The sequence below is a fragment of the Telmatherina bonti genome (genome assembly GCF_933228915.1).
Source record: "Telmatherina bonti genome assembly, chromosome: 15".
Taxonomy (NCBI): domain Eukaryota; kingdom Metazoa; phylum Chordata; class Actinopteri; order Atheriniformes; family Telmatherinidae; genus Telmatherina; species Telmatherina bonti.
This window is the reverse complement of record NC_136613.1, coordinates 24,865,589-24,892,656: the sequence shown is the minus strand read 5'-3', so window position 1 is coordinate 24,892,656 and position 27,068 is coordinate 24,865,589. Positions and strand designations below refer to the sequence as shown.

General features: G+C 37.3%; 1 protein-coding gene across 1 annotated transcript in view; it reads right to left on the bottom strand.

Moving 5' to 3' along the window:
• LOC306766336 (ephrin type-A receptor 6-like) overlaps window positions 1-27,068 on the bottom strand; it is a gene marked incomplete at both ends in the record, with an annotated part of 174,903 nt that overhangs the window by 120,068 nt on the left and 27,767 nt on the right. Inside the window, one exon of the mRNA XM_079254033.1 lies at window positions 7,682-8,345. Coding sequence (XP_079110159.1) covers window positions 7,682-8,345 — 664 coding nt within the window. The remainder of the gene's footprint in view (window positions 1-7,681; window positions 8,346-27,068) is intronic.

The following is a 27,068-nucleotide window of genomic DNA, read 5'->3' as shown; positions in this document are numbered from 1 at the left end:
CAGACAGGCCACGGCCCACTGCCAGGGGTACACTCTGTTTCCCTCAATTTTTTCCAGACACTCCCAATTAAGCCTGAGGGGCCATGCTTGTTAAACTTAAACTATGCTTTTCTGAAATGTCACAGAGTGTCCCTGCCGAGTGGCCCGTCAGTAAACAGCTCTGTTGCTGCTGCCAGGCTGAACCCCCTTGGCGTGTCTCCTTGTGTTTGTTTGTAAGAGCATGTTTTGTGTTTTGTGTGAACAAAATGTTGTCTCTTTCATTAACACTGTTCTTAATGTGTGAGTGCTTTTCAGGTTTTGTATGTGTGTGGCATTCATTGCTACTCGACTTGTCAGTTGTTCTGCTGTGCTGTGTCGTTGCCGGTGTGTTGCATGTGATTCATTATGCGAGTTTGTGTCTCTGCACTCGCCACATCTGCTTGTGTGAGACATCTCATTTGGAGGGTTGACAGGTTGAAGGATATGTGCTGTAATTGTTGTCTGACTGTCTTCATGCTGTAATTGAAAATGTCTTACCAGCGAAGCCTCCATCAAGATGTTTCTCCAGGCACGCCATCCAATGTTAACAAAGCTGCTCCTTTTACCTGCACAATTACCGATATGTTGCTCACCTAATATACATGATGTCGATCTAATTCTGCAGCTTCAGAAGAATTTGGCGAAACATTTAGATTTTATATTAGAGAAACAGTTTGCGAAATTAAAATGAGAAACATGACAAGAAACATAGTTTGCAAAGGCATTGTAGTGCATTTCTTTGCACTCCTAATATTTTTTTTCTTTCCTCCCACAATTTGATGACTAGATTAATGGGTCTTTCTAAATTGGAATGCATGGTAGCCTGCCTCATTGTGTTAGCCATGTGATGGACTTGTAACCTGTCTGGGTTGTAACCTGTCACTACCCTGGTGTCAGCAGGTGATTTACCACATCTTTCTACAACTCTACAGGATAAAGTAGTCACAGTAAGTGGCTGAACAACAACTCCTACATTATTTCAAGTCACAAATATAGAATGTGCTATTTTTGTTCCTTTTGGTATTTGTTGTAGTTTAATAAGTAAGACATGCTGAGTAAAAAAAAAAAAAAAAAATCCCAACATATGTGGCATAGCGTTATCCTAAAATGTAAATAGACTGCTGTTATTTTGCTCCAGCCCGACACAGGGAAACAGCACAGGCTTCACTTTGGCACAAACACAAAACTCACTGCAGCACACGTACATAAAAATAAACCCACACAAACACACTGCAATTACATTATTCATGGCACTGCTGAGAGCTCTTACACGGAGCCCAACAAACACACAAGACCAGCTGTAAACACTGAGTGATAACAGCATCAGCTAGATTGTTTTACACTGAGTGGGATGGGAAGAAGGGAAGGGAGAGGGAGACACACACCGAATGACTGAATGTGTAAGATGTGAATATGTGAATGTAGATGTCAATCATTTAGAGATCAAATTTTGGTTGGCTTGACTGTGTGTTTGTTTCTGTCACTCATGCACATACTCTGCCAAACAAACATCCATATAAACTTAATATATGCAATTTAGGAAGAAAAGGTTTAGGAGTAGGATGCTTTGGTCCATTGTTTAGTTGAAAACAATAAATGCTTACAGAAGAGAAAAATTAAAAACAAAAAACACCAGAAGTATTGCATTTACCCTGCAAACAACAAAGCTTACATAGTCCAAAATCCAACAAAAGGTGGGGATAAAAATACTTAATGGAGATGAAGTTGTAGTTTTACAACTAAGTATCACCCTTAGTTTGTCCCATCTGTCTCTGTTGCTACTCTTTAAAGTGAATAAGCCTTAATCCATTGGTAAATTTGGCTTTGCTCAGCAAACGTTATTTAAAAACTAGTTTCTCCTTAAAATAAAAACAAAACAAAACAAAACAAAACAAAAAAAACTCATAAAAAAAAAGAAACAGCTCTGAACAGTTGCAAGAAAGACTGAAATTCACAAACAATTCCCTTCTGCATCTTCCTCTTGCCAACATATAAACATATGCACAAGTCAACATTTCCACTTAATCCATTATCATGACTCAGCCCAGATGGAGCACCGAATGGTTCATCCAAGGCAAAAATGGTTTATTAAAAAATAAACAAAGGAAAAGGCAAAGTCCAAGTGAGGAAGAGTGGGTTAAGAGTAATTGTTTATGGACTGACATAACGGCTGAAGAAATCGTGTTCAAAGCTGGAGAGCGTGCTGAGGTGATGAAAGACGGGTGTTCAGTCCTGTTAGGTGCAAATACAGGCAGAGAGGAAGAAGTCGAGCTGGAACAGGAAGCACAGAGGATGCCAGAAAGGCAAGGCATGATCACACATCACATTTGAATTATGAGATTGAAATTATAGATATTATCATTATGATTCTTACCGTTTTTTTTTAATTTTTTTATTTTATACATTGAATATATTATACATATCTCATCTTCTCGTCTCGTCTTCGTGCCGCTTATCCGGGGTCGGGTTGCGGGGGCAGCAGCCTAAGCAGGGAAGCCCAGACTTCCCTCTCCCCAGCCATATTTGCCAACTCTGCGGGGGGGATCCCGAGGCGTTCCCAGGCCAGCCGAGAGATATTATACATGTATATATATATAAAAAAAAAAACACTCCCATGGTGATTTAGGGGCTTACAACGTTGTTTTTTGGCCCAAAACAAACTAATCTTATGGTGTATTCACATCACGATAGTCTGCTAGACTCCATTCGATTGGAAACTTGTTCAGTCGGGGGATGGGTCAACTTTATTTTGGACTGATATTATATTAACATTGCAATTCTCAAATGAATGGGACCTGTTGAAAATCATGTTGCACTCTCCACCAGAGACAAAAAATAAATGGAGCTCTATCAGATCATAACGAGCTGGTTGATCAGATTTCTATCAGAACTTTGACTGAATTCTTCCACGTTTTCCCTGTGTGTTATGCCTCCCATTCAGATCCATTTATTATCCCATATAAATGTTTTCATTGTTGAATGTTTTCATTTACCTGTGGTGTGGTTAAAGATTGTGCACTGAACCCACAATGGACTTTGTTTTGCAGTCCACTTCCTGTATGTGGGGCACTTTAAATGGACCAAAACCTGAGTTTGTAGGCAGACCGAGTCCACTTCTTTGATCTGAATCAGAATTTGTTTTGTATAATCACATTTTCCCAAATGAAGTGGACTTTCTGAGCAAATGGGCTCAGATTTGAATAAATAAAGATCACGTGAATGTGCCCTTAGTGTCTTTGCTTCACTATTAGGTCACCTCCAAATTCATCTGCAGCTGAGTGAGCTTCCCCTTTTTTGGTGGTCTCCAGCTTCCAAGGAAGTGCAAATGGAGTCTGATTTTTAACAAAAATCCCCTTGTTTTTTTTTTAAAACAAGGGGACTGCAGGAAGCATGGTGCATGGCCAAGAACCTCTGTGTGATTCTAAATAACAGCAACAGCCGGGTACTGCTCACACACTTATTTCTTTATTTAAAAGATCAGTGAAAACGAATTGACTGTTAATGGAATTATTTACATCTTTACAACAAAAAAATCAAACAGTTTTAAATGCAAATGATTAATCATATCTTTACAACTGACCTGCTTTTAGTTTATGATGTTTTAGCTTATGATGAAGAACAGAGTTAAACAGTTTAATGTTAAGATTTTCTTTAAGGTGTTTCTGAAGAACTTATTTAATGAAAATAAATAAATAAATAATCATTGAATTGCGGATTTAGCCATATTTAATGTTCTGAAACTAAAACAGTAAGATGTTAATGGTGCCTTTTCAAACAACATCCATGCAATCTGTAGGGCATGAAACTGTCTCTGTGATGAAGCTTAATCATAGAAATGTTTTATACAAAACGAATGAAGACAAAGAGGTGCCATACCCTGGCACTGGACTACCGAAACAAACCTGTAAACGTGTTTTTTTTTATAACTGAATATATTTTTAAAAATCTAAAGAAAGAACTGAATTAAGTTGTGTTGTTGACAAAGCTATAAAAGCAGTTATATAGTCATGGAAGATGAGTTAGTGATTTCACATAGTGCTGCACATCAGCCGACCAAACTTTATCTACAGACAGAAATACTCGTTTTAAAGTTCTTAAAAAATGATTTGGCCTTAGTTGGGTGGAAAACATGTCCTTTATTCTTACATCATTCAAGCTTTCATTTCAAAATTCACACAGCTCATCTTTTCTTAAGTATGAATTGGGGTTGACAAGTCAGCTGTTGGAGTGTATATCTAAGTGTGTTTACTCTTTTGTCAGAGACTATCAAAGAGGCGGCTTTAAAATCAAATCTGCTGCAGCATGTCTTATAGAAATATTTAGTACTTCTGGTAAGACGTGATTTCACAGGACTCATAGGCCCCCAAACTCGCCTTAAAGATTATACTTATTTCTGCAAAATACAGTGAAGAAAATCCATAAATCATTCAATTCTATGCTTAGCGGGACTCATGTAAACCTAGAATCTTGCAGGAACCACAAGTAGGCAGAAATAAGGAGCACAAAGGTCATTGTTGTACCTTTTAAGCACTTATCAACAATTAAATTTCACAGAAGTTGCTGAGAAATGTATTTTTCCAACCTAATCAAGCAGCCAGTAAATTTAAAAGACCAGTTGGTTATAAACTGGGAGTTGGATGATTGGCTAAACCAGCCGCCTCAGCCTTCTCTGTCAATGCTCAAGGTGCTTCAGTGATCCTTTGTGTGGAAGCTTTTTAATAACAAAGCCTGTTTGAATCCTGGAACAATGAGCAGGAGCTGCATTTCAGGGCTGACATTGCAGTAAAATGCCATCACGTTGCCCACAGGGCTAAACCTAAGCCAACTGTGAAATGTGCCACTGAGAGAGCAAGGACTAGATGAGACAGAGAAGAAGGATGTTGCTTTAATTTGCTGTAGTCTGTTTGGATAAAAGTAATGCTGTTAGGTCACCAAATTGAGGTTGCTAATGCTCGTAAATGATAATAAAAGACATGTCTGTTTTCTAGCTTCATCCTCTACTTAAACTCTGTAAAAAAAACCTCCTGCACAACGTATCATTCAAGGTTTTCAAACAGCAAACACAGCAGACAGATTTGATTTGATTGGGTCAATGTTGCATCATCCCTCTTTGCTATCTAAATGTTCCATATCTCACTTTGCAGGTCCAGGACTGCATGCATCGTTCTGGTAAAACACACTATTATACTACCCCTGTTAACAACAAAAAGAATGCACCTATAAAGATATTTCAAAGTTACTCAAAGGCAAACTGACTTTGCCATCTGTTTCCTTCAAAGTCTTCAAGAAGAAGTTTATCTTCTTTTACTAATCCTGCTCAAATTAAGACATGCGGAAAAGGAAAACTGCCAAATGAGGAGGAATGAATAAAGGCGCAGTTTTGGAAAAGTCAGACTACTCACAGCTGCAGCATCACCCCTGGCCTGTTGATTGTGATGCAGCTGGAGGTGCAGCTTGGAGGTCTTGCTGACCTGTGTCATGTGACCAATGTAATCAAATATATAAGACACCTGGTTCTGGATATTGGAGGAAAACCAGAAGCTGGTTGTGAAAGCCATTTTTTTCAAAGGACAAATGAGGCTGTAGTCCGTGGTGATGCTGATTTTTAGGATCATGTTTGAAAGGAAATAAAATACCTTTTGCAGCAATCAAATTTGTAAACAAGTCTTTCACCCAGTAGATTGGAGATCAATCGCTGTAGATTATGGACCTGTGTGTCTGTTGACATGACATCAGACTTTCACTTGGTTTAAAAAGAACTTTCACTGGACCTTGTTAAAGGTAGCATTCACAGTGAGTGGTGCTGCCAGTGATAACCCAAAGCTCATATCAGAGAGCTGAGGATCAAACTGCTACCAAGCCAGTGGTGGTAATCTGTCTCACCAAGGTAGCTCCTGGGACAGCAGGTGGTGGCCCACTGATGCACAACAGCATGCCTAAAGTCATTTAATCTTATAGACACACTCTCTCTTGTTTTTTAAGACAAACAAAAGTAAAATGCACTTCATGAAAATCCCTACCTCTCTCTGAGCAATTTGGGAAAAGTTTAAAGGGAAACAATGATTAATTCTTCTTCAGTGTCATGACATAAATGTGTATGATTTGCATGATCACAGAAAGTCTTTCCACTGTTCTTGGAAATCCTGCTCAAGTCAAAAGATAAAAAAAAAATAAATAAAAAAAAAAATCATGCAAAACGAAAGGACAGAACATTAATATCAGAATTAAAAAGTAGATGGAATAACATTTTTTCAGGTCCATAAAGCATATAGACTGATTTTTTATGGCCAGGCTGCCACTCACACACAGACAAATTTAGCCTTAGAGAACATCAGGAAAACTCTCTGCCAGCACATTTACAATCCAAACCAAGCAAAGCCTCACATTATTCCATAAGAATCTCCAGAGAGAAAGTAGCTAGTAATAACAGTGGCACAGAGTGAAAATGAAAGATGAGTGATGGGTGAGCGTAAAGACTGGAAGTGAAATTGAAAAAAAAAAGAAAGAAAATGTCAGATGTTTTGCAAGTTTGACTGTGCAGCAGCCAAAGTAAGTCTGTACAGGCACTATCGAGGTTTGTAGAAAGAAAAACATTTTCTTTCTACAGGTTGATTAAAATATTGTCTCACAGATATTCTGTCACTTCTTATATTAATGAAACTTATTTATCTTACTGAAATATGAATCAGTGCTTGTAGACCAGCCTGGACATGTTCTTTGCTGTAGTAGCCTGATTTGCTGGGTAGTCTAGCACACTGATCATCAAGGCAGTAAGTAATATTATGAAAGTGTTAAATGGGCAACTATGCCTAAAAATATTCAGCCTGTGATTGGATGAACCATTATCACAACAGATGCCTGCTCATCAGGAGGTCAATGGTTGAGGTTCTACCTTTGTCTGCATGCGGAGGAGTTCTTGGGTAAGACATAGAACCTCACAGTGCCTCGGGTGCGTTCATCTATGTGAGTGTACTTTATGGATGGTAAGACATCGAAAAAAGAAACACTGCAAAGGCAAAAAGGATGAAGCTTGTACAGTAATATAAAAAGGCTTTTACTGTCCAAGAAGACAAAAATTGCTTTTGTAATTGCTGGCCTTTGACCGTTAAGTAAAAGAGAAATGTTAGTCACACAGAAAAGATGTGTCCTTTGCTTTTTTTTTTTTCCAAAATGAAGAAACACCCCCTGCTTCTGATCTGATCAATGCTACAGAACCGCTTCAGGAGTCACCATTATTCACTGCTGTCACACCTGAAACACGTACAGATCTGAAATGTCTGAACCGCTTTGCCTTGACCAGAAACACACAGCCTAGATGCTCTTTTATGAAATCATCAGCCTTGAAAACTAAAAAGTTTCTTTTCCATATTGAATGTTACACCACATTATGGGGGATAATATGTAAAGCAAACAGGAAACTGTGTCTGAGATAAGGCGGGGGCACAATCAACAGATGTTGTGCAAATGACAAAAGCACATGAGAAAATACTTCATGTTAAAAATAGAACTGTATATTCTTCTGTTTATCTTATAAGATGGCAAATGATTCTAGAAAAGGATGCAACACTCGATTTCAACATGTAAATCTGAAAAGAAATATAAACCATTGTGTGGTAATTAAAAAGAATAATAATAAAAATATATATTCAAGTTGGCTACTCACCAACACACGAGCCATCAGTCTCCTCATACCCAACACTGCAAACGCATCTTCCAAGTGGGACTAACCAATCCCCGTCAGCTCCACAGAACAGTTTGGGTGTGTCTCTTTCTTCAGCATGATCAATGCATGCCCCTCTCACCTCCACCAGTGAGGAGGAATCAACACGAGGCACTGTATCTGGAAACGAGGCCAGGTTCCTCATCGTGAAGGGACATTTCTTATAATAAACCCTCACCGAAACCAGCGCAATGCAGGCACCGATGTCCTGGAATGCCAGATAAAAGCCATCTCTGGTTATGGGTCCCACTTCACGCACCTCCGTATTGAGCTTGAGGATTCGATCTCCGAGATCCATCTGGGTGAAGCTTTCATCCGCGGCAATGGTGTCTATCTTTGTGTACTGTGCTGGCTTAAATTTAACGCCGTGAGCCTCATCCGTCTCATGGTAGAAGAGGTTGAAGGTCTCCTTACAGGTGCCGGACACCCAAGGGATGGAGTTGCAGTCGCGCAGTGTAAAGCGGAGCTCCACATAGATCTTTTGCGCCGCCTTCCGGGAGATCCAGTTGGAGCGAAGCCAGTTGTTCTGGTTGGGCTCCATCACATTGCAAACCTGGAAAGTGTGGATGGGCCGATTGTGCTCGTCCATCTCTGTGATGGCGTCCCACTAAAAGGAAAAAATGAAAAGATGGTGTAAAGGAAGGATGAAAAAGTGAAAAGAAGGACAAGAAAAGTTGATCAATCAAATGTTTTAATTCCAGGTCTTGATGCTTAACATAAACGACATCATGGTAGTTCAGCCATAACTTTCTTTGGCCTGACTGTTACACTCAGTAACAGTCATAAATAAACTAACAATTTGTTTTCTTCTTACTTCTTTAGGCCTAACCCTGTTTTCTCCTACAATAATGTCTGGATTCAGCTGCCCAGTCATCAGTTTCTCAACTCCCCAGTCACATGATCAGGAAGCATGGCAGCTTTGCAGGGTCATTAGGTTACCTGTCCCCATGTTGATGGGAATGAAGTTAATGGGCTTTTTTAGCCTCCCGGTCCTGCACTGGTCTCTGATTTTATTGGAGTGGGGACTGGCTACACAGGTGACCTCAAAACAACCAAACATCGACCTCCAAGAATCAAATTACTTGCCTGGGAAAAGGGGCTCTCAAATCATTTTGCTTACAATGCAGCATCAGACTGTTCACAAGCTGCAGAGTTTGCCTCTGAGTGTATGTGCATTGTTTTCAGCCTATTTACAGAGTATAGCTGTGGTATGATTCTATATGACTTTATCCAGATAAATACATCAAACACTAATGTTTATATAAAGTGAAAACTGGTCAGAAAATGTTCACGTGGCCAAACTGAGGCAAAGAGACGTATTTAGACAAGAAAAGCCCAAGTTGGCCACTGCAATGCAAGAAATGAAATATTTCTTTTTCACACTTTTACCAAAGAGAAGTGAGAGATACAGTGGGAGATTTTGTGCAGGTGTCCAGGCATAAAGCTATTAATTACCAACCAACACATTTATGTAGCTATCGCTCTGTAATTAGAAGTGAACTGACTGCATCTACACAAACACACACTTTAGCTACCCACTCTGAGGTCCATGCAGGAGAGAACTTCATTCTAATTAATGGCTTGAAAACAACTCCTTTATTGCCAAACACAGTCCACAGAGTTGTGGAAGAGCTGCTGGTTAATTTACCAATACTATTTGCCTGATAAGCTCTCACATTTAATAAGCTGTTTTTCACTTTCACTAAATATTACCTCTTGATGAGAGCAGTAATCAAAGCCTAATGTTTGCTTTCACATAGTCATTATCCTTTTTAATAACAGGTTCTAATTCAATCTTCCAAAGACTACAGGCTTTAATCTGTTTTTCCCTCAAGGTGTAATTGTGGAATTACAGTCAAGTTGATTTTGATTAGATGTGATGTTGTCCATCTCAAGCACACTATTAACTGTGGCTCAAATATGTCACCGTCGAGAAAAGAAAGAATCCCAACAAGAAAAATGGGTAAATAAACTCTTTTCACATCACATTCACAGCCTAGATGGAAAAGAATCAAAGATAGACGCATTCAGTTTTACATTGAAAAGATTACATTGAATATAAAACATTCAGAGGATTTTAGGTAGATTTCTAAGGTATATTTAGAATTTTTGGTCATGCAGTATCAGTACTAGGGCTGGGTGATGTGATGATATATATCCTTTGGACGATAGAAAATGTATATCCTTTTATATGAGGCTCTATCGTTACGCCATGATAAGGTGCTTTACAGCAAGATGCATTTTAAATCGTGCACGCTGCAATATATAAACAAACGTGGAAAAAAGATCGTAGCAGACGTGTTTCAGAGCAGGATAATTCACTAAAAGATAACTAGCCAACCCAAACTAATGAACTTGTTCATAAAAGGGGGAAATTTCTGTCGCATGGATACGGTTTGGATATAAAAAGACCGACGTGGAACTGACAACTGACTAGCTCACACACCCAACAACGGACCCAACAACTAACTCTTTTTATCACCTGGGCAAGAATCAGGATACAGAATACAGAATAAAGAATAGTCAACGAGCAAAAGCCACAAAAGCAGGGTCAAGTGCTGGCGAAAGCATTCATAATAAACTCCAGACGTAAACGCTGCAACAGGCTTTTACCTGTGAAACATCATACAGTAATAGTTCCTGCAGATGGAAGGAGACCACTGCTGCCGCTGCCAAGCACATCTGATACATAACTGATGACTGATACAAAATTATACAAACAATTTTATGTTGGTATGTAGATCGTGATGGGGATATAAAATGAGCTATATCATGATATGACATTTTGGTCATATCGCCCAGCCCTAGTCATTACAATCAGGTAGACCCTTTAGTAGTAAGATCAGACTTATGCTGCTCTTTTTCACTCTGGTAAATTTAAATGTAAATTTCCAAGAAAGTGAATAACAGGAGAAGCCTCAATTCCGCCCATATTACAGACTACGCCAATGTCTGGATTTTTACATCATCATCACAGAAGTTATTCTTGACATCATCATTCCTTAAAAACTTGTTTTTCCATAAGAGCACTAATGCCTGAGATCCATTTAGTGTATCCACAACTAGTAATGTAGATTATTTAAAAAAAAAAAAAAAAAGTTTATTAACTAAGAAATATAAATGATGAAATAGTTTAAACAAGTTGTCACAAACGTAGGATATAATTATATTTATCAGATTGTTTATATCTTGTAATTAAATAGTAGCCCAGAATTTTTTTTTTTTACTATAGTAAGACATATTTGCACTTCTTATTGTTTGGGAAAAGAAAACAGACTTCCATCAATTTTGTCACACCTTCTGCATGGAAAACTCATACTAAATACCATCAAACATGGCTTTTCTTTCTTTAAAGTAATTTAATATATGTTACATCTAATTAAAGCTCAGCTTAGTCCCCTTTGTAAAGCCTCTTCAAGCCTCTTGCTTAAATACTGAAGCAAGAAAACAGATTTTACATAGAAGAATACCATGTTTAAGTTTCCAGAGGAAAATGTTTGACATTCCCACACTGCAGAGCTGGGAATTGATAAAGGTCATCATGAAAATAGATGGAAACAAGTACAAGCATGGTATTGTTGGAGGTGCCAACAATGTGAGGTTTGAGATAATAAAGATAACATTATCACAACTGAAAAGTCTGATTACCGCTGCTTTGTTAGAAATATCTTTTTCACAAATAATGATTTTGCTTTGTATTTGTTAGTTCTGTTTAGTTTAAAATAACATTATGACTATTCGGAGTAAAAGTGAAGTTTAACTTAAGACAAGAAAAAGTTGCTGAATAAGCCACTGAGCCTTCAATTGAATACTGTCCAAACTGAGCAATTACAGTGTACAAAATGGCAATAAAAAAAACTTCAAAGGAGCACACATTCGGCAAGGTCAGACATAGCCCTCAGTCTCTCAGCCCTGGATATTTTTTTTATGGCCGACGATGCTGTCTCGGTTGTAAATGGATTGAGGATAAGAGCTAATGCCTTGTAATAAAATTGAACACATTCCTGCTGTAAGGTTGCATGCTTTAATAGCAAAGTATTGAATGAACCATATTAGACAGAGGAGAGAAGAAACACTGCAGGAGACAAAAAAAGAGAAATAAAAAAGTACAGAGCAAAGATTGTCTGGATGTCGGTGGTCAATGATTACTTTTAGAAATGCAAGGAAATGAAAAAAGTTTATTTTATTAAAATGATTTTAAATGGCACTTTGGATAAGCTAGTGTCCGGTGACATCGTCTGTTAGACTGAAACACCAGAGTGGGTTGTGTCAAAGGGGTTAAATAATCCACCGTGGAACAAAACAATGCCAAAATCCCGACCACACCAAACGCAAAGGCTTTGAAGAGTTTTGCATCATGTCAACTAGCTGACAGTATCAAAAACAATCATCTGGCAGCAATTTAATTCAAGTCACAACAGATTTGCTGGAACAAATCTGGGAGTTTACTTGTTTTGAAAAAGCCTTGCAAGCTAAACGTCAATTTTTTATTTTTTATTTTTTTAAATTTAATTTGCTTCAAATAAGAAGTTGTTGTTTCAATGACAAAATGACACTTTTGGACCAAGTTTGCAGTCCTTTTAAATGCTATAATACTCCACTTGTGTAGTTTAATTTCCTCTGTGTGTGCAGCCGCTAATTTGTAATCTGTGTGTGGTCTAACCTCTTCTTCAAAGCAAAATACCCACCAACTTAAGCCCTGCCAAGACTCACCTCTACCTTTTCACCCATGCCTTAACATGCATAATTGAAAAATGCACTGAAAATGTGGTTGATTGCTTGCAGCCTGAGACCAAGGCCTTTATAGTCCATCTTTCTCACACATACAGGAGAGCCAGTCATTTTACTGGCCATTTGCCCAGGGGGTGAGCTCCCTTTATTAACACTCCGAACCCCAGAGCCCTTTTCAGACCATGCACTTTTAACTTTAGTGCCATAACTGGCTGGGCTTCTCTTAATCAAAATTAAACATTTAGTGATCCTAAACCTTCCCACTTGGTTGCATATGAGGCTGTAAAGCAAAAGCCTGGAATGTCCCTCTGTGTGTAAGACTTTGTGTAATGGCCCACTATACAAAAATTAGTTATCGCATTCCTGAAAGCAGGACAGGTTAAAGTGTGGTACTTTAAAAGCTTTACTATTGTACTGGCAGCAGATATTCGACCACATTTACAAAGATAATGTACTTTGTAGATGTAAATGACACACATCCATATCCAGTTGGTGTATGGAGATTCTATTGAGGGCTTTTTGCTGTAGTTGAGAATCGAATTTCCTTTCATATTTTCAGAGTCTATTTCACAACCCTCATTAATAGAAAAGTTGAAAAGCGTTTTAAAATGCAACAAAAGCTTAAATATTTTATTAGCTAGATCTTTTAAACCTTTATTTAACAGGCATTTTGTATGAAGGCTGGTGTTACAACACCTTTCATTTTAATTATCTCTTTTTGCATTTGCATTTGGAAACTGAGGATAATAACTGTTGAAGTTCTGCAAGTGGAATCTGTGTCTTTTGAATCTTTACATTAGCTTTGCCCCTATCAAAGCATAATTCACAGGGTCAGGTTTACGCTGATGGGTCTCTCTTTGTGGCTTGTTCTTGCTCAGGGGTGTCCAAAGTTGCTCCTCGATCTGCAGGTTTTCAATGTAACCTTGTTCCAACACATCTGGCCTCCATTAAATGTTTCCAATAACCAATGAACTTCTGCACAATGACAGACTAGTTTGAGTCAGGTGTGTTGGAACAGGGATATATGGAAAACCTGGAGGATTGTGGCCCTTGAGGACCAGAGCTGGACACCCCTGTTCTACCTTGTCATTTCAATCATCTCCTCATAGCACATCCTAGATAGCTGCACAGTTCCACCCTTCATCCCACCCTTTATTAAGGAATTGTTGGTCTTAATCTGGGGATTATAAGGGATGAGTGAAGAAATTTCTTATTTGACCCCAAATTGGTTATTGTAATAATTAATGACATGTTAACTTGAGTCAAAAGGATAAAACATTAGTACATGTGTAACGCTAAACAGATCTCTGACGTACAAATAAGGGACCCAAGCTAGCACTGTCCATCAGCTGACAGTAAACCATGCCTCTCTGTGGATGCAGCTCACAAACTCCAAACAGCAGTCAAAGAACTCAAACTTTATAGTAAAAGAGACAGAAAAAGATGTGGAATGTGAAGGGGTAGAATGAGGAGAAAGGAAATGAAAAAAAAAAACGCTGGACAATGGTAGTTTAGAGACTCTGAGAAAGACAAAGTTTGAGCCAAATGAGAGAAAGAAAAACTGATTAGAAGAAATGATCAGCGAACCAGAAGCAGAGATGGGTTGATGAAAAATCAAATGCATTCTAATTTTTTTTTATCCTCGTTGTTGTTTTATTAAAGTTTAAGTAACAAAGTTTAGAGTCTGATGCAACATCTACAGATTTTTTTTTTTTTTAAAATAACTTAAGCTCCAGTCCTGCATGCCACATGGTTTAAGTCTTTACGAGTTAATGGCTATTTTTTTATTCAAACAGACTTCCATTCGCTGGGTGGACTCCACCCAGCTCAGCTCTGGATCACAGATCAGTTCAGTTCAGTCATCACTGGGTCACTTCAGTCCTTCCAGTGATGACCAATTTCTTCTCACCAATACTACAAAAATGGTTCATGCGTTATAAATCAGTGTTAGTGAAGTAATCTTTCCTCTCAGGAATTATACAAAGTCTACATGTCAAACAGTCATATATATGTATCATATTCAGAAAGCTTTTCTTCATTATCTTAAACATTAATAATCTGCGCCACAGTTTAATTGATTTATGCTTCATTACTTTTCCAATTTTACACTTCTTCACTAGAGGAATTTTGGTTGAACATCAAATTTTCACATTCTCAGTTTGTTCTTTTCCTTATTTTTCATCTGCCATTTTTATTTTTCATAGGTTATTTAGCCTCTATTTTAGTTAAATAAATATTTAAATTAATTTGATTAACTTGTTGTGTATTGTCAGTTTCTATGAATCCCCTAAAAATGAGATGCACCTTTTCAGGAAGCTTTCTGTAAAATAAATTTCTAATTTCAAATGACTCATCTGTTATCTGATTTTCTGGGCTCATGATTCAGGTCAATATTAAAACTGGAACTCTATGGATTGGCATTTTGAGACTTATTGATTGAATCATTTAACTATATAGATTAGATCGTGATTTCTCTTCATCCTAAAGCTTAAAATCAAAGGGTGATGTCCCGAGGTAATGTTATTAATTAAGGAATAGTAATATTTCAAATTATCATTAATGTGATGATGCCAGACAATTACATTCAAGTTAATTAAATAAAGGTTTAGTTGTGTTTACAAACCACAAATTTGAGTTTTTGCATCATTTTATAGAAGTTCTTAACTTTTCTTGACTTTCATACTTCACTGAAATGAGTACATATTGTTTAGAGAACAACAGCGAAAATCTAATTCTGCATGCACGAACCTGGAATACTAACTTCTGGATAGTATTTCTGTCCTCAGATTGTAAAACCAGCATCTGAAATTATATCTCTTTATATTTCTACTCATTCTTCTCATAAGCAAATGTTCAACATGTCTGTCCATTGAAAACATAGTCCATATACCTCAGTAAAGGTGGTGGCAAAAGTTATGCTTTTGCAGACATTTATCTGTCTCACTGTCTTTTTGACTGTTTGTTAGTAACTTTACGCAAAAACTACTGAATAGATTTTCATGATTTATTTTTTTTTTTTCAGAAAATGGGTCTTGGTTTAATTTATAGTTCATGAAATGATGATCCAGATCACAACCTGGATCCATGCATTCTATGAAGGATTCTTTATTGTTGCAAGATAATTCAATTTTCAGTAGATATACACAAAACTCCACAGTAAATAGTCACGGTGCATGGCCAAAAGATATTCTGGATACTACCATCCTGCACAGGAAAAAATAGATCAGTGCAAGAGTCAACTAACTGTAAATTGTAAAAACACCTCAATGTAGCCGAGACAATGTACATTCATTATAGTGAATCTAGGACTCTATGGTGTATACATAGGAAATGAATGTAAGACTATAATATTGGGAGGGAATCACAAAATAAGCGGAAATGAGCTACTCTGTACTGTCAGGATACTTCTCTAGTTATTAATATATTGAAACAGTGCATATGGTTCTAAGAAAATAACTGTTCAATGCATTTGGAAACATTGTCATTAATTTAGTTGAGTAAAATGACCAGAAACACTGAATATCACATCTTAACCCAATGATGCCTTATTAATCAACACATCTAGCACACAACAACTCTGTTCAAGCACTTTAGGTCCTTTGCCTTTCACCCCTTTTCTTTTCTCAAACAAAACAAAACCTTATCAATCAACCTGACATTTAGCACAGTTTTGGGAAAGGCAATCCCTAAAAATAAAACAATCTGACATATGTTCACTTTCTTCGAGCAAATTCTTTTATGCATTGTAGGATTCTCTTCATCTGATGAGTTTGCATCAAAAAGTTAGTTTCTCAAAAAGTAAGGAATTACAAATATCCAAAGGGACCCAAAGAGGACATTGATTTAGTACGGAATACACTTGAGTCACAGGTGTTCATTTGGGCCACAGGAGACTAGATCTGAATAAATATTCACAATTCAAAATGTAATGTCCTCTGGCCTCATCCGCTTTACATAAAACAAGATTTTATTCCACTGGTCACACAGAGCATATACACACAGTGTTAGTAAAGTATGGAGCAGGTGTGTTCTCTGCTGGTCATTTGGGACGTTTCCTTCTAATTTAAGCAAAGAAACACAAAAAGACCTGGACATTTACACTTAAAGATACATATACCGGCACCAACTTGAGACATTTCTTCTATTTTGTGTTTTTGTATTTTGCTTCTGGCCAAGTCTGGCAAAGTGTTTCAGTGCAAATACTACATGCTGCCCATAACAGTATAATCTCTCAAATAAGCTTATTGATCTCTGTCTGTTTGTCCATTTCTGTTCTCTTATCGCAATAACCATGGCTTTAATCTTCTTCAGACTTTTTTTGGTGTGAGCACATGTTGTTTTATGTTTGAACTCATTCACATAAGATGTGTCTCCATGTTGTATTGTTTTTCTTGTTGGTGAGTTAAGGCCAGATCAAAGGAAAAGCTTAATCTTTGCATGCTGTTTGACACATTTTGACATTTGAAAACAGTAAAAATTACCCTAAATATCCAGCTTTTGGCCTGGAGTTTTATGTCTTTTCCTAAAAATGGCCTTAAAAAATACAAATGAAAAAATGAAAAAAATCCTTATTGCCTATTTGTGTACGGGTTCTACAATTTTAAGACACTAAAGCTTTTTTAGGTAATTTTTGACCCATATGGGATTTTAGATGTGTGGGTCACATGGATGAAAATGATAGTTTTAGGTCATTTTGAAACTTTCATCACGTCTTTTGTCCTTGCTATACAGGTTATGATTTACCTGTATTTATTTGTCTTTTCATCTGTCTGTTTGTCTGCTTGTTAGCAACTTTGTACAAAAACTATGAGGCAGGTTTTTAGTGAGAATAGGTCTCGGCCTAACTCAGTTTCTATTAAGTTTTGGGAATGATCTGGAAGGAGTTGTGGACACAGTAGTTTTTTGTAAAAAGAATTTAGCAATATATGGGTAAAAAAAAAAAAAGTTTTTAAATAGAACAGCAATGGTGGATGTGTGCACACAGAGACAGACCAGCTTTCAAGAGACATGGTGATTATTTTGGTATAGTAAAACAGTGAAAGAGTGTAAGAGTAGTCATATATGATGCACTAAGCCAACAAAGCCATGCAGAGGTCAAACGGTGCAAATATCTGCATCTGAAATAAACAAAATAATAATAGTTTTATCCATTTTGAACCAGTGGGCTGGAAGAATGAGGGCAGGGATTTCCTAACAATCTAAAGGCATATGAGCTTTATTTCAGTAACTGATGACAACAAGACATAACCTGTGACAAATTCTTGATGTGATCTTCCAAGATAATGAAGAAGATAATTATGTGGAGGAAGAAGAGTGTGACTAGGAAGACAACATGGAAGAAAACTCTGATGAAGACCCTCTAATGAAGCTGAGTGATGGTGGAGAGCAGGATGTGAAGCAAATGTTTTTATTTTTTAAATAAAATAAAAAATAAATAGTTGTACCTTCACACAATAAATCAACACAAGGGGACCAAAGAGGAGAGGTAACTTCTGTAGTCACAACCTGCAGAGACTTGTTTATGATGAGTATTTTATGATTTGTTTTCTCCTCTAAGTAAGAAATGTTGAATCAATATTGATAATTGATTGAACTGGTTGAACAGCCAGTTCATGTTAGAATGCAGCTCTTCAACAAGGTGGCCTGCTGCATCATGTCTAACCTCCTCTATCTGACCCACTTTTCCGTCCACTTACTGTACATAATAAAGGCCACTACAGCCAAGAAAATATTTGAAAAAAGATACTTTCTTATGGTATAACGATTAATGCAGTGTTGGTTGGAATGGCAAAAATGGTTCTATAGTAAATTCCAGTGGCTCCAAATTTAAATGAAGTCAAATATATCCAAGTTATTCTGCCTTTCATGTTTTTATGTTTTATGTAAAACAGGTCATGATACTGTGCCATAATAGATCCTTCTTTCCAAAAATGAGTGTAAGAATATTTTTTAAATGAACTCTTTCTGCTCTTTAAAACATTTATTAAGGATAAATCATGTATTTATCAATGTGGTAAAAGCTATTTGGACATCCTGAATGCATCTGCATCCTAAAGTTTGATATCAACACCAACTATGAAGGAGTTCTTGGTCTGGGTCAAAATTGACCCTGATTATACTATAAAGACACAAAATATGAACAGAAAGAGTTAAGTTGTCTTATTGCTAAGCATGGGGTAGTGTGTATGCGTCACTTACAGACCACACAGAGGGAAAAATTCCTTGTCTTCAACTTAGATGGATAATATCAAACTCAATAAGATGACACAGCTGCTGTAGAACCTTGAGAATTTGTGTGTGCATTTAGCCTTTTTAGAACCACCTGGTTAAAACCAAAGGGTAGACGTCAGCAATATGCTACAAATGCATCTAACTTGACAAACCCAAAGAACAAGAAGAAGAAGAACGCAGACAAGCTGGCGAGCAGTCCTCAAAGAGCTATCATCACTAAGCTCTTGGAGATGACACCACAGAAGATCTAAAATTATATCCGGTGTTTAAGATTTTACTTTACTTCATAATGATAAGGATGATGAATATAATATAGTCATCACAAAGGAGATATTTGTCCACTTGATTCTGTCATGCAAAATAAGTCAAAGCTAGACGACCACTAAAAACAGCATTAAATTAGCAAGCTTATTGCTCCATATATTTCTGGAAATGCCACAATGAGGCAGAAAAACCAACACACAGAGAAGCTAGGGAACCATGTCGAAAGACCTAAGAGATTATGTAGCACTTCTTCATGACCTCAATGTGATGACAATGGTTCAGATAACCCATGCCAGCAAAATCAAGCACCGTTCTCCAGTAATATTTCAGGCTTTTAGCCATCTCAGACTGAATTGGATGACATTTCCCCGTGGCACTTAGTGTTAATCTATTCATCATTCTTCTATACCTATTATATACATATATATATATATATATATATATATATATATATATATATATATATATATATATATATATATATATATATATATATATATATATGTATATATATATATATATATATATATATATATATATATATATATATACACACACACACACACATAGTGTATTGTATATATAATGTTTATATAATGTCTCCATTTCCTGGTCTTTGAATTGTCTTCAAGCATCCAAGATGGGATGGCAACAAAAGAGAGTCACTGGGATTGAGAGATTTTTATTTAATCTTACAGCCTCCCCCTGTGATGGATGAAAAAAAATCCACCACTTCCACCTCCCACACACGTACACACACACACACACACACTCACACGTGCAACATTAATCGTTATTAGGGAGATGGATGAAGAGTCTATTCTCACTGGGGAACTTGGTGTCAGCTCTTTGATGTTGTGAGCAAAGAACAAACAACAGAAAGTAAAACAACCTAAAAAACAGAGTAAGAAAATGTGAAAAAGACAAGAGGTAGGAATGAAAGTGAAATATTTTTCTCACAATATTGGATACTTATGAATATTAATGACTGAATGAAAATTATAGCTATGAGTCCCACCTACACCTCCTCCTTTAATTAGATTTTATCTCAGTCTATTGTGAACATTTTTTTACACATTGATTCTTAATAATGCTAAAGTTCCTCTCACTCACTCACTCACTCACTCACTTGAATGATATATTTGTGTCTATGTATGTATATATGTATGTGTGGGCGTACATAAGGAGCTGATCTACAGAGGGCTCATTAGGAACACATACAGCCCCGGGTTGGGGAATTCCATCAATATCTGGCAACCTCAGTCAGGTCATTGTGTTTAACTGAGTGTCAACAGGAAAATCAATGCTTTGATTGGAGAATTATGGAAATGGATTCTCGTTGTGTTCTTTAGGACTTGCAATTAAATTACTGAGAGTGTGCTGATAAGGTATATTGGCCTGACTTGATGCTGAAGAAAAACCTGATAAACAAAAATGAACATGTCAGGAAATCTTTTTCATTGATACCTTTTGAAAAATGAAAGAGACACATTTTATTCCCTTGACAGCTCAATAGCGGGACTATTTATCATGCCCACACAGTAACTAATGGCGATGTTAAGTTGAAATCTTTAACTTCCTTCTTAATGTCCCTATTTTGTGAAGTTATTCTTGTGCCAGGCTGGGAGAACTACATCATTTCGACTGTTTATTTAGAAATGCAAAAAGCAGATACATTTGTAAAAAAATATTTGATAATACTTCGAATGAACTCAACATTTGCAGGTAGAGGAAACCTCTTTAAGCCAATACATTTTGGCAAAAAGACTATTTGAATGAAAGTTATAATTAGATTTTTTCGTAATTTTTATTTTCATCCAAATTTGCCTTTTTCCGTGAACTACCAAGGTCGTCTCATGCATGCCAATGAGTAATAGGAATGTCATTCCCATGAGTTCATTTCACTACAGGTCAGTGCTCAGAGAGGCAGAAAACAGCCTTCACCCCTGATTATAACACCAATAAATGAAGTGTGGAGAAGAAAAGCTGCAAGAGGGAAAACAGCCTGCTGGCCACATGCCATATTCCACAACATAATAGACACCTCAGCTTCCAGTGCATGTTTGTTACAGAGGAAACAGTGCTGAAACTAGAGGATAAACAAGAAGAATGCAGTCCTTTACTTTTCCTAAAACACTCAACTTGACTGCTGTGATTTGTCAAGATGTCTAAAAAAGGTTACAAATAACTTGACAATTTCTGATCATTCTTGCATTCTGTTTCACATAACCTATCAGGCACAAAACACTGAAAATAATAAGTCCTCCAACAAGTGTCAGCCACCTGCAGTGTCAACCCAACCCTATTGGTACAAGCACTGCCCTCTATATCCATGAAACCAGAGCATTCTGCTTATATTAGTTCTCCTAAGATATCAATTTGTTTGGCCATGTTCTTTGGGGAGTGATTAATCAATTAGAAGCAAGTAAAAGCCCACAGCGCTTCTTCACACTCTCCCCCTCGCACGTACACTATCGCTTTGCCCGTCAACAACACACCCCTAAATCAATATTAGCAAGTGAACAGCACTGAGCAAATGAAATCCAAAGACCCTGCGCTTCTTTCATTCTTGCATCCATCACAGACGATGGGTACCTAGCAGGGTGGAGCCAGAGCACCCATCTGTCATCCACTTGGTGCTCTCACACACACTGGTCAAGCCAAGTCACAGACGGCTCAAAAGGGCATTAAAGATAGAGTTGAATCTATTTAATATATTGAGGTCTGTTCTGATGTTTGAGGTCATTTCATTTCTTTGTGCGTTGACCATTTTTTAAAGTCAACACAGCATGCATAAATGACATAGATTAAGTGTTTCCCCAAGGAAGTATTCTGGTCATGGTCGAAAAGCATCTGAAAATTAATGACAGCCAGTGGGAACAAGACTAATAAAATTCTGTCAAATTGCTGCTGTTCCCTTGAGACACATATCATTGCAGGTTTAACAGAGTATTAAATGAAATTCCTACACCCCTCTGGCCTTATTTCTTCTTAGGTCAGACATTATTACAATTAAGCCATATAAGCCAACTGCAGCCAGAAAAAAACTCTCTAGTATGTTTAAAGTTATGCATAATGCTTAAAAAAAGATTAAGCCTGGTTTTCAATAGTCTCTAAAACTTTAAAAAAAAAAAAAAACACTGATGGAACAAGTGTTCAAAGATTCAGAAAAGGGAAAACTGAGTAAAATGATCACAACACTGCAAGAAAAAAAAAATCATATATATATACATATATATATATATATATATATATATATATATATATATATATATATATATATATATATATATATATATATATATATACACACACACATAGTGTATTGTATATATAATGTTTATATAATGTCTCCATTTCCTGGTCTTTGAATTGTCTTCAAGCATCCAAGATGGGATGGCAACAAAAGAGAGTGAAAAATGGAAAGAAAATTGAGGTCATGTCACAACTACTCCACTGTGTGTTACTCAGAGTCATCCATCAAGATTTTATTGATTCCTACATAATACAAGTCATCCATTTAAAATGAATTTGCTATGTAAAATCATGCATATTCTATATATTTTCCATAAAAAAGAGTGAAGTAGCTGCTGATAAATGTCATTATTATAATGAAATAGGAAAGCGATATCACCATGTGTAGAAATGAGACTGGCAATGCAGCATTCTGACAGGGTTCAACGTGTTTGACTTTTCCACCGCGTCATGTTTGCGGTGTCTTGAATTCAGTTAAGTGCGATCTAGTGCAGCAATGCCTTTGTAACACTTAGGACTGCATAATATCTATTACAGTTATGGCTTCCAATCCATCATGCACCTGTGGCAGTCACAGATCACTCTTCAGCTGTTGTAAATCAGTCAGTGCTGCTGACATTAATGGATGCAAAGCTTTACCTTTACCCTTTTAATTGATGAAAAAAAGAAGGGAAAAAAAGCTCATTTGTATTTTGATGACTTTCATTTCTGAAAGTCAAAGAGCAAAATGGAGTCAAGAACGGCCCTCAGGAACAGACTGCCCTGATTTACAGAGCAAGTGCAGGTGTCCATGAGAAAGATAGCCAGGCTCCCCACTAGCGGGGTTGTCGTCAACCAGAAGGCGGCCTCTGACTTCATAGCTCAGCCAGCAGATTTCTGCAATGTTATGTAATAATTGTCATTGCCCTTCAATATAAATAAGAAGACCCAAATACTCAAAACCACCCTGTTGCAGCACATGCCAACATTTGTAAGTAATTCCAATTTCAAAGCTTATTTTGAATCAAATCTTACCTTACACCCAGATAAGCAACTTAAGTTACCAAAGAACTACATAACAGCAAATCTACATGAGGAACACGAGTAAAGGATATGAACTTTGTCTGCTTTTAACCTCTCACTCTATCTAATTTGCTTAAATGGTGACTTGTCACTCCCTTCCACACACACTGAGTGTTTCTCATCTGTGCTGACACAGAGCAGAGACCTTTCTGGCTCTTTCTCTCTTTTTTTTTCTTCCTCCACTGCCACCAGCTCAGACAAACTATGCGTGGGAAAACTTGGGGGGAAAGATCTTGTCGTTTTACATATCTATTTTTGCCAGAGAGGCAGGCAGGCAGTCTGGAATGTCAATGTGTGGCTCAGCAGCCTCTGACTGATGTGAGATCACAGTGACGGCTGCACACAGCAGCACAACGAACACACATACACACATCCAATGCCAGTGTGTGAGGTAGAAGGGTGCAGCCTTAGACAGCTTAGATAAGAACAGGTCACTCGGGTAGAGGAAAGCACACTATGAAGACGATATAGTCCGCTAGGACATGATTTTAATGTCTTTTTCTGTGACATTCCAAAGTACACGACTGCTCTCAACAAGGGTCATTGAGTGCTATTGTAAAATTTCTGCTTAATCTTTTAGGTTTTCAGTGACTAAAACTTCCCTTTGAGACTTTCACTTCAGTATACCCTTGAACCTCAATCATAGATATTTTTCATGGAGTATCTTCACATCTGCACTCCAAACTGATGAGTCAAAAGCAAGGTCCTAACGGATGTCAGTTTTAGTCTAACACCGGAGTCAATGATAGAGACATCTCTGACATTTCAAAGAACAGAAAAAGGTCAGCACAATCCCGCTCTCTCGTATCTCTTCCTCTCACTCCCAATTCAATTAAATTCAAATCTGCGTTATTGGTTTGACGCACAAGAAACCTTTGTTGCAGACACACTGTATTGATTGAGGTGCAGTAATATTATGCCGTCCTCAAGTGCTGTTGCTAGATATATGATATAATGAAGCCGACCGAGTTGTCGCCTGTAAAGTTGATAATATGTGATCCACAGTCATTTTCATTAATGGGAAAAGTTGAATATTTTTTCTTTCTCACTTTAATTTTAAATCTCACAGCCGTTTATTTGTAGAGATAAAAACAACAAATTTTTCAAAATTTTATTATTAATAATATTGTTATTATTTTATCTCAGATTAAAAGAATTTAGGTCAGAGAATAAATTAAGGCAAATAAGCCATACAAATAACTATTCTATCAGTACTTTCTAACTAAATCTGGCTTCACCTCTATTGTTTGATTTAACTTATTATAGCAGCTTCCCTCTCAGACACACTGAGTGGAACACAGACAAACACCCCCCCAACACACTGGCTTTTGCCTGTTTTCACACTCTGCTGCTCTTTGTTAAGAAGAAGCTGTCAAGGAGGCTGAGAGGGAGGGTTGCAAAGAGAGCTGGAGAAAGCAAAAAAGTTGAGAAAGATAACTCAGATAGCGAGGGTGGAGATGAAAAGCAACAGAGTCATAAGATGCTGAGACGGAGAAGTGGTAAATGAGAAGGAAATGAATGCCGAGCTTTATGTAACTGACTGCATGGATTGTGTGTGTGTGTGTGTGTGTGTGTGTGAGTGTTGAAGTTAATACATGCCTGCAGGCCAAATAATTTCTTATAAGAATGAAAAATATGTGGAAAGATCCAGAAAAGGATAACAAAGATGTGGATTACTTTAAGCTTAAAATTTTAGGACCAAAGTAAAAGTCGGCACATTAAAAAGCAACAAACAAAACAATAATACACAAGCAAAAGCACAGAATTTTAAAAAGGATGTATTAACAAATTAAAGATGCATTCCGTAACTTTTTGATTTAATGCTCCGCATCCTAGACTTGTTCGATGACACAGTGACGTCTATCATGTGCATTTCTATAGCCGCTTCTGCCCCGAGGCTGAGAAACGGAACGATACGACTTTTACATCTGGGATGCATCATTTTGCTTCGCGGTATAAGAAGAAACTGGCTGTTTTGAACACACAACATATCTGATTAAGCAAAGAAATGCAAGAAGATTAAAAGAGGGAAAGAGACAAAACAAGAGTGATTGTAAGATTGTCTTTTCCTGGCCGGAGAGAGCTAACAGGTCAGGTAGGATGCAAGACGGATGCCGAATTAGCCATCCATAGGGCGGGGGGATCGCTTGATGGGGAAAATAGCAAAAGTTCTCTAGTGTGTCTTTAATACTTCAATGGAAAAAATGAACTGTCATAAAATCAACTTCTGATCATCTGATTAGATTAACGGTGTTAGTTTACACGCACAGTCTTCAAACAACGTTCACACTCACACCACAGGGTTAGTAGTGCGCAGTGCAAAGAGAAGACACATTTTACCTGATCTTCTTTCACTTCATGCTTTCTTTTGTCTTACAATTCGAATAAACAGAGATACCAATAGAAGAGGTTGGGGTTATAGCATTTCAGTCTGCTTGGTTCTGGTTTAGAAACTGCAGTTTGTCTTGGAGATCTCCACTTTCTAGTTTTAAAGGTAAGTATTAAAAAAAAAAAGTCTGAAAAAGACCTTAAAGTGTTGCAAGGAGACAAATAAAGCCTCCTCCCTTAAAATCCAGGATTTTTTTTAAAGTTATGCAGAGCCTCACGAGATGAGGCACAATTTGCATTCATCAGCATGAATATAACATCTTTTTTATTGCTTCTTTCTTGATTTAGCATGAGATTGTGCTGCTTCTCATGGAAAACTTTACAACTGACTTGAGTTTTGATTAAGTGGCTGCAGTCTCACCTGTCGTTCTGTCTTTACTGTAACAATAGGAGACATCTTTCATAAGCAACGCCATTTGATTCCAGTCCATAAGGCTTATTTAAGCCTGACTGGAAACAAGTGCAGACTGTCTGGCCTGCTCGATCAATTATGTCAGAGAGAGCAGAAAAAGAGACAGACGGAGGAAACATGTGGTGAAGGACGGCTTTCAGCATCTTCAAAATTGGTACAAAATGTAAAGTGGGTTTCTGAGATCTTGCAAGACTAAACATCCATCTGAAATGAAACCATATCGCTCCATCAGGTACCATCCTCCGACACCAAATGCACCCCCCATCAATATTCTAATGCTGGACTGAATATCTAGATGAAGTTATACCAGAGAACTGAAATTAAAACATCTTCCTACATGCTTTATGAAGAGAAGGACAGGATATGCAGATAGTCTGATGAGCTTTAAATCACATGTTCTTCATCCCCATAAGAGCTCCAAAGCCACATGACTGAAAGTGACAAAAGAGACAGACATTACCTTCGCCAAGGAGGTTTTGTTTGTTCCCATATTTATCAATTTTTTTTCTCAGAATGGGTCTTGGTTTAATTTAGATTCTCTTAAATTTTGGGAATGATCTGGAGGGAATTGTGGACACAGAAATATTTAAAAGTGTTTTCTCACAACGCTGGGGGGATCTGAGCTGCTTAATGGAGGGCTGCGCTTTTCTAATCACCTCATGGTTAATTTTCTTGTTACATATCCTCACCAAGCTGTCTCTCCAGCTTGCAGGACCATTCAGCCAGTTCCATCTAAACTGATAACTTAGATCCAATAGTATATGGTACATCTCATAATCAGAGACAGAAGGGGAAGAACAATCATTAAAGTCTCAGGTCTGTCTTTCTTTGAGCTTGTTTTTGAGGTGTGTGTGGTTTATAAGTGGCTTTAATAAGTCTTGGAACAATTTTTTTTTTCATTATAATATATTTTTTTATTTTGTCCTGCCACAAGCTCATCATTTCCTGGCCTTCTTGGTAAACTTTGAATGCCTTCAAACTGGGTAT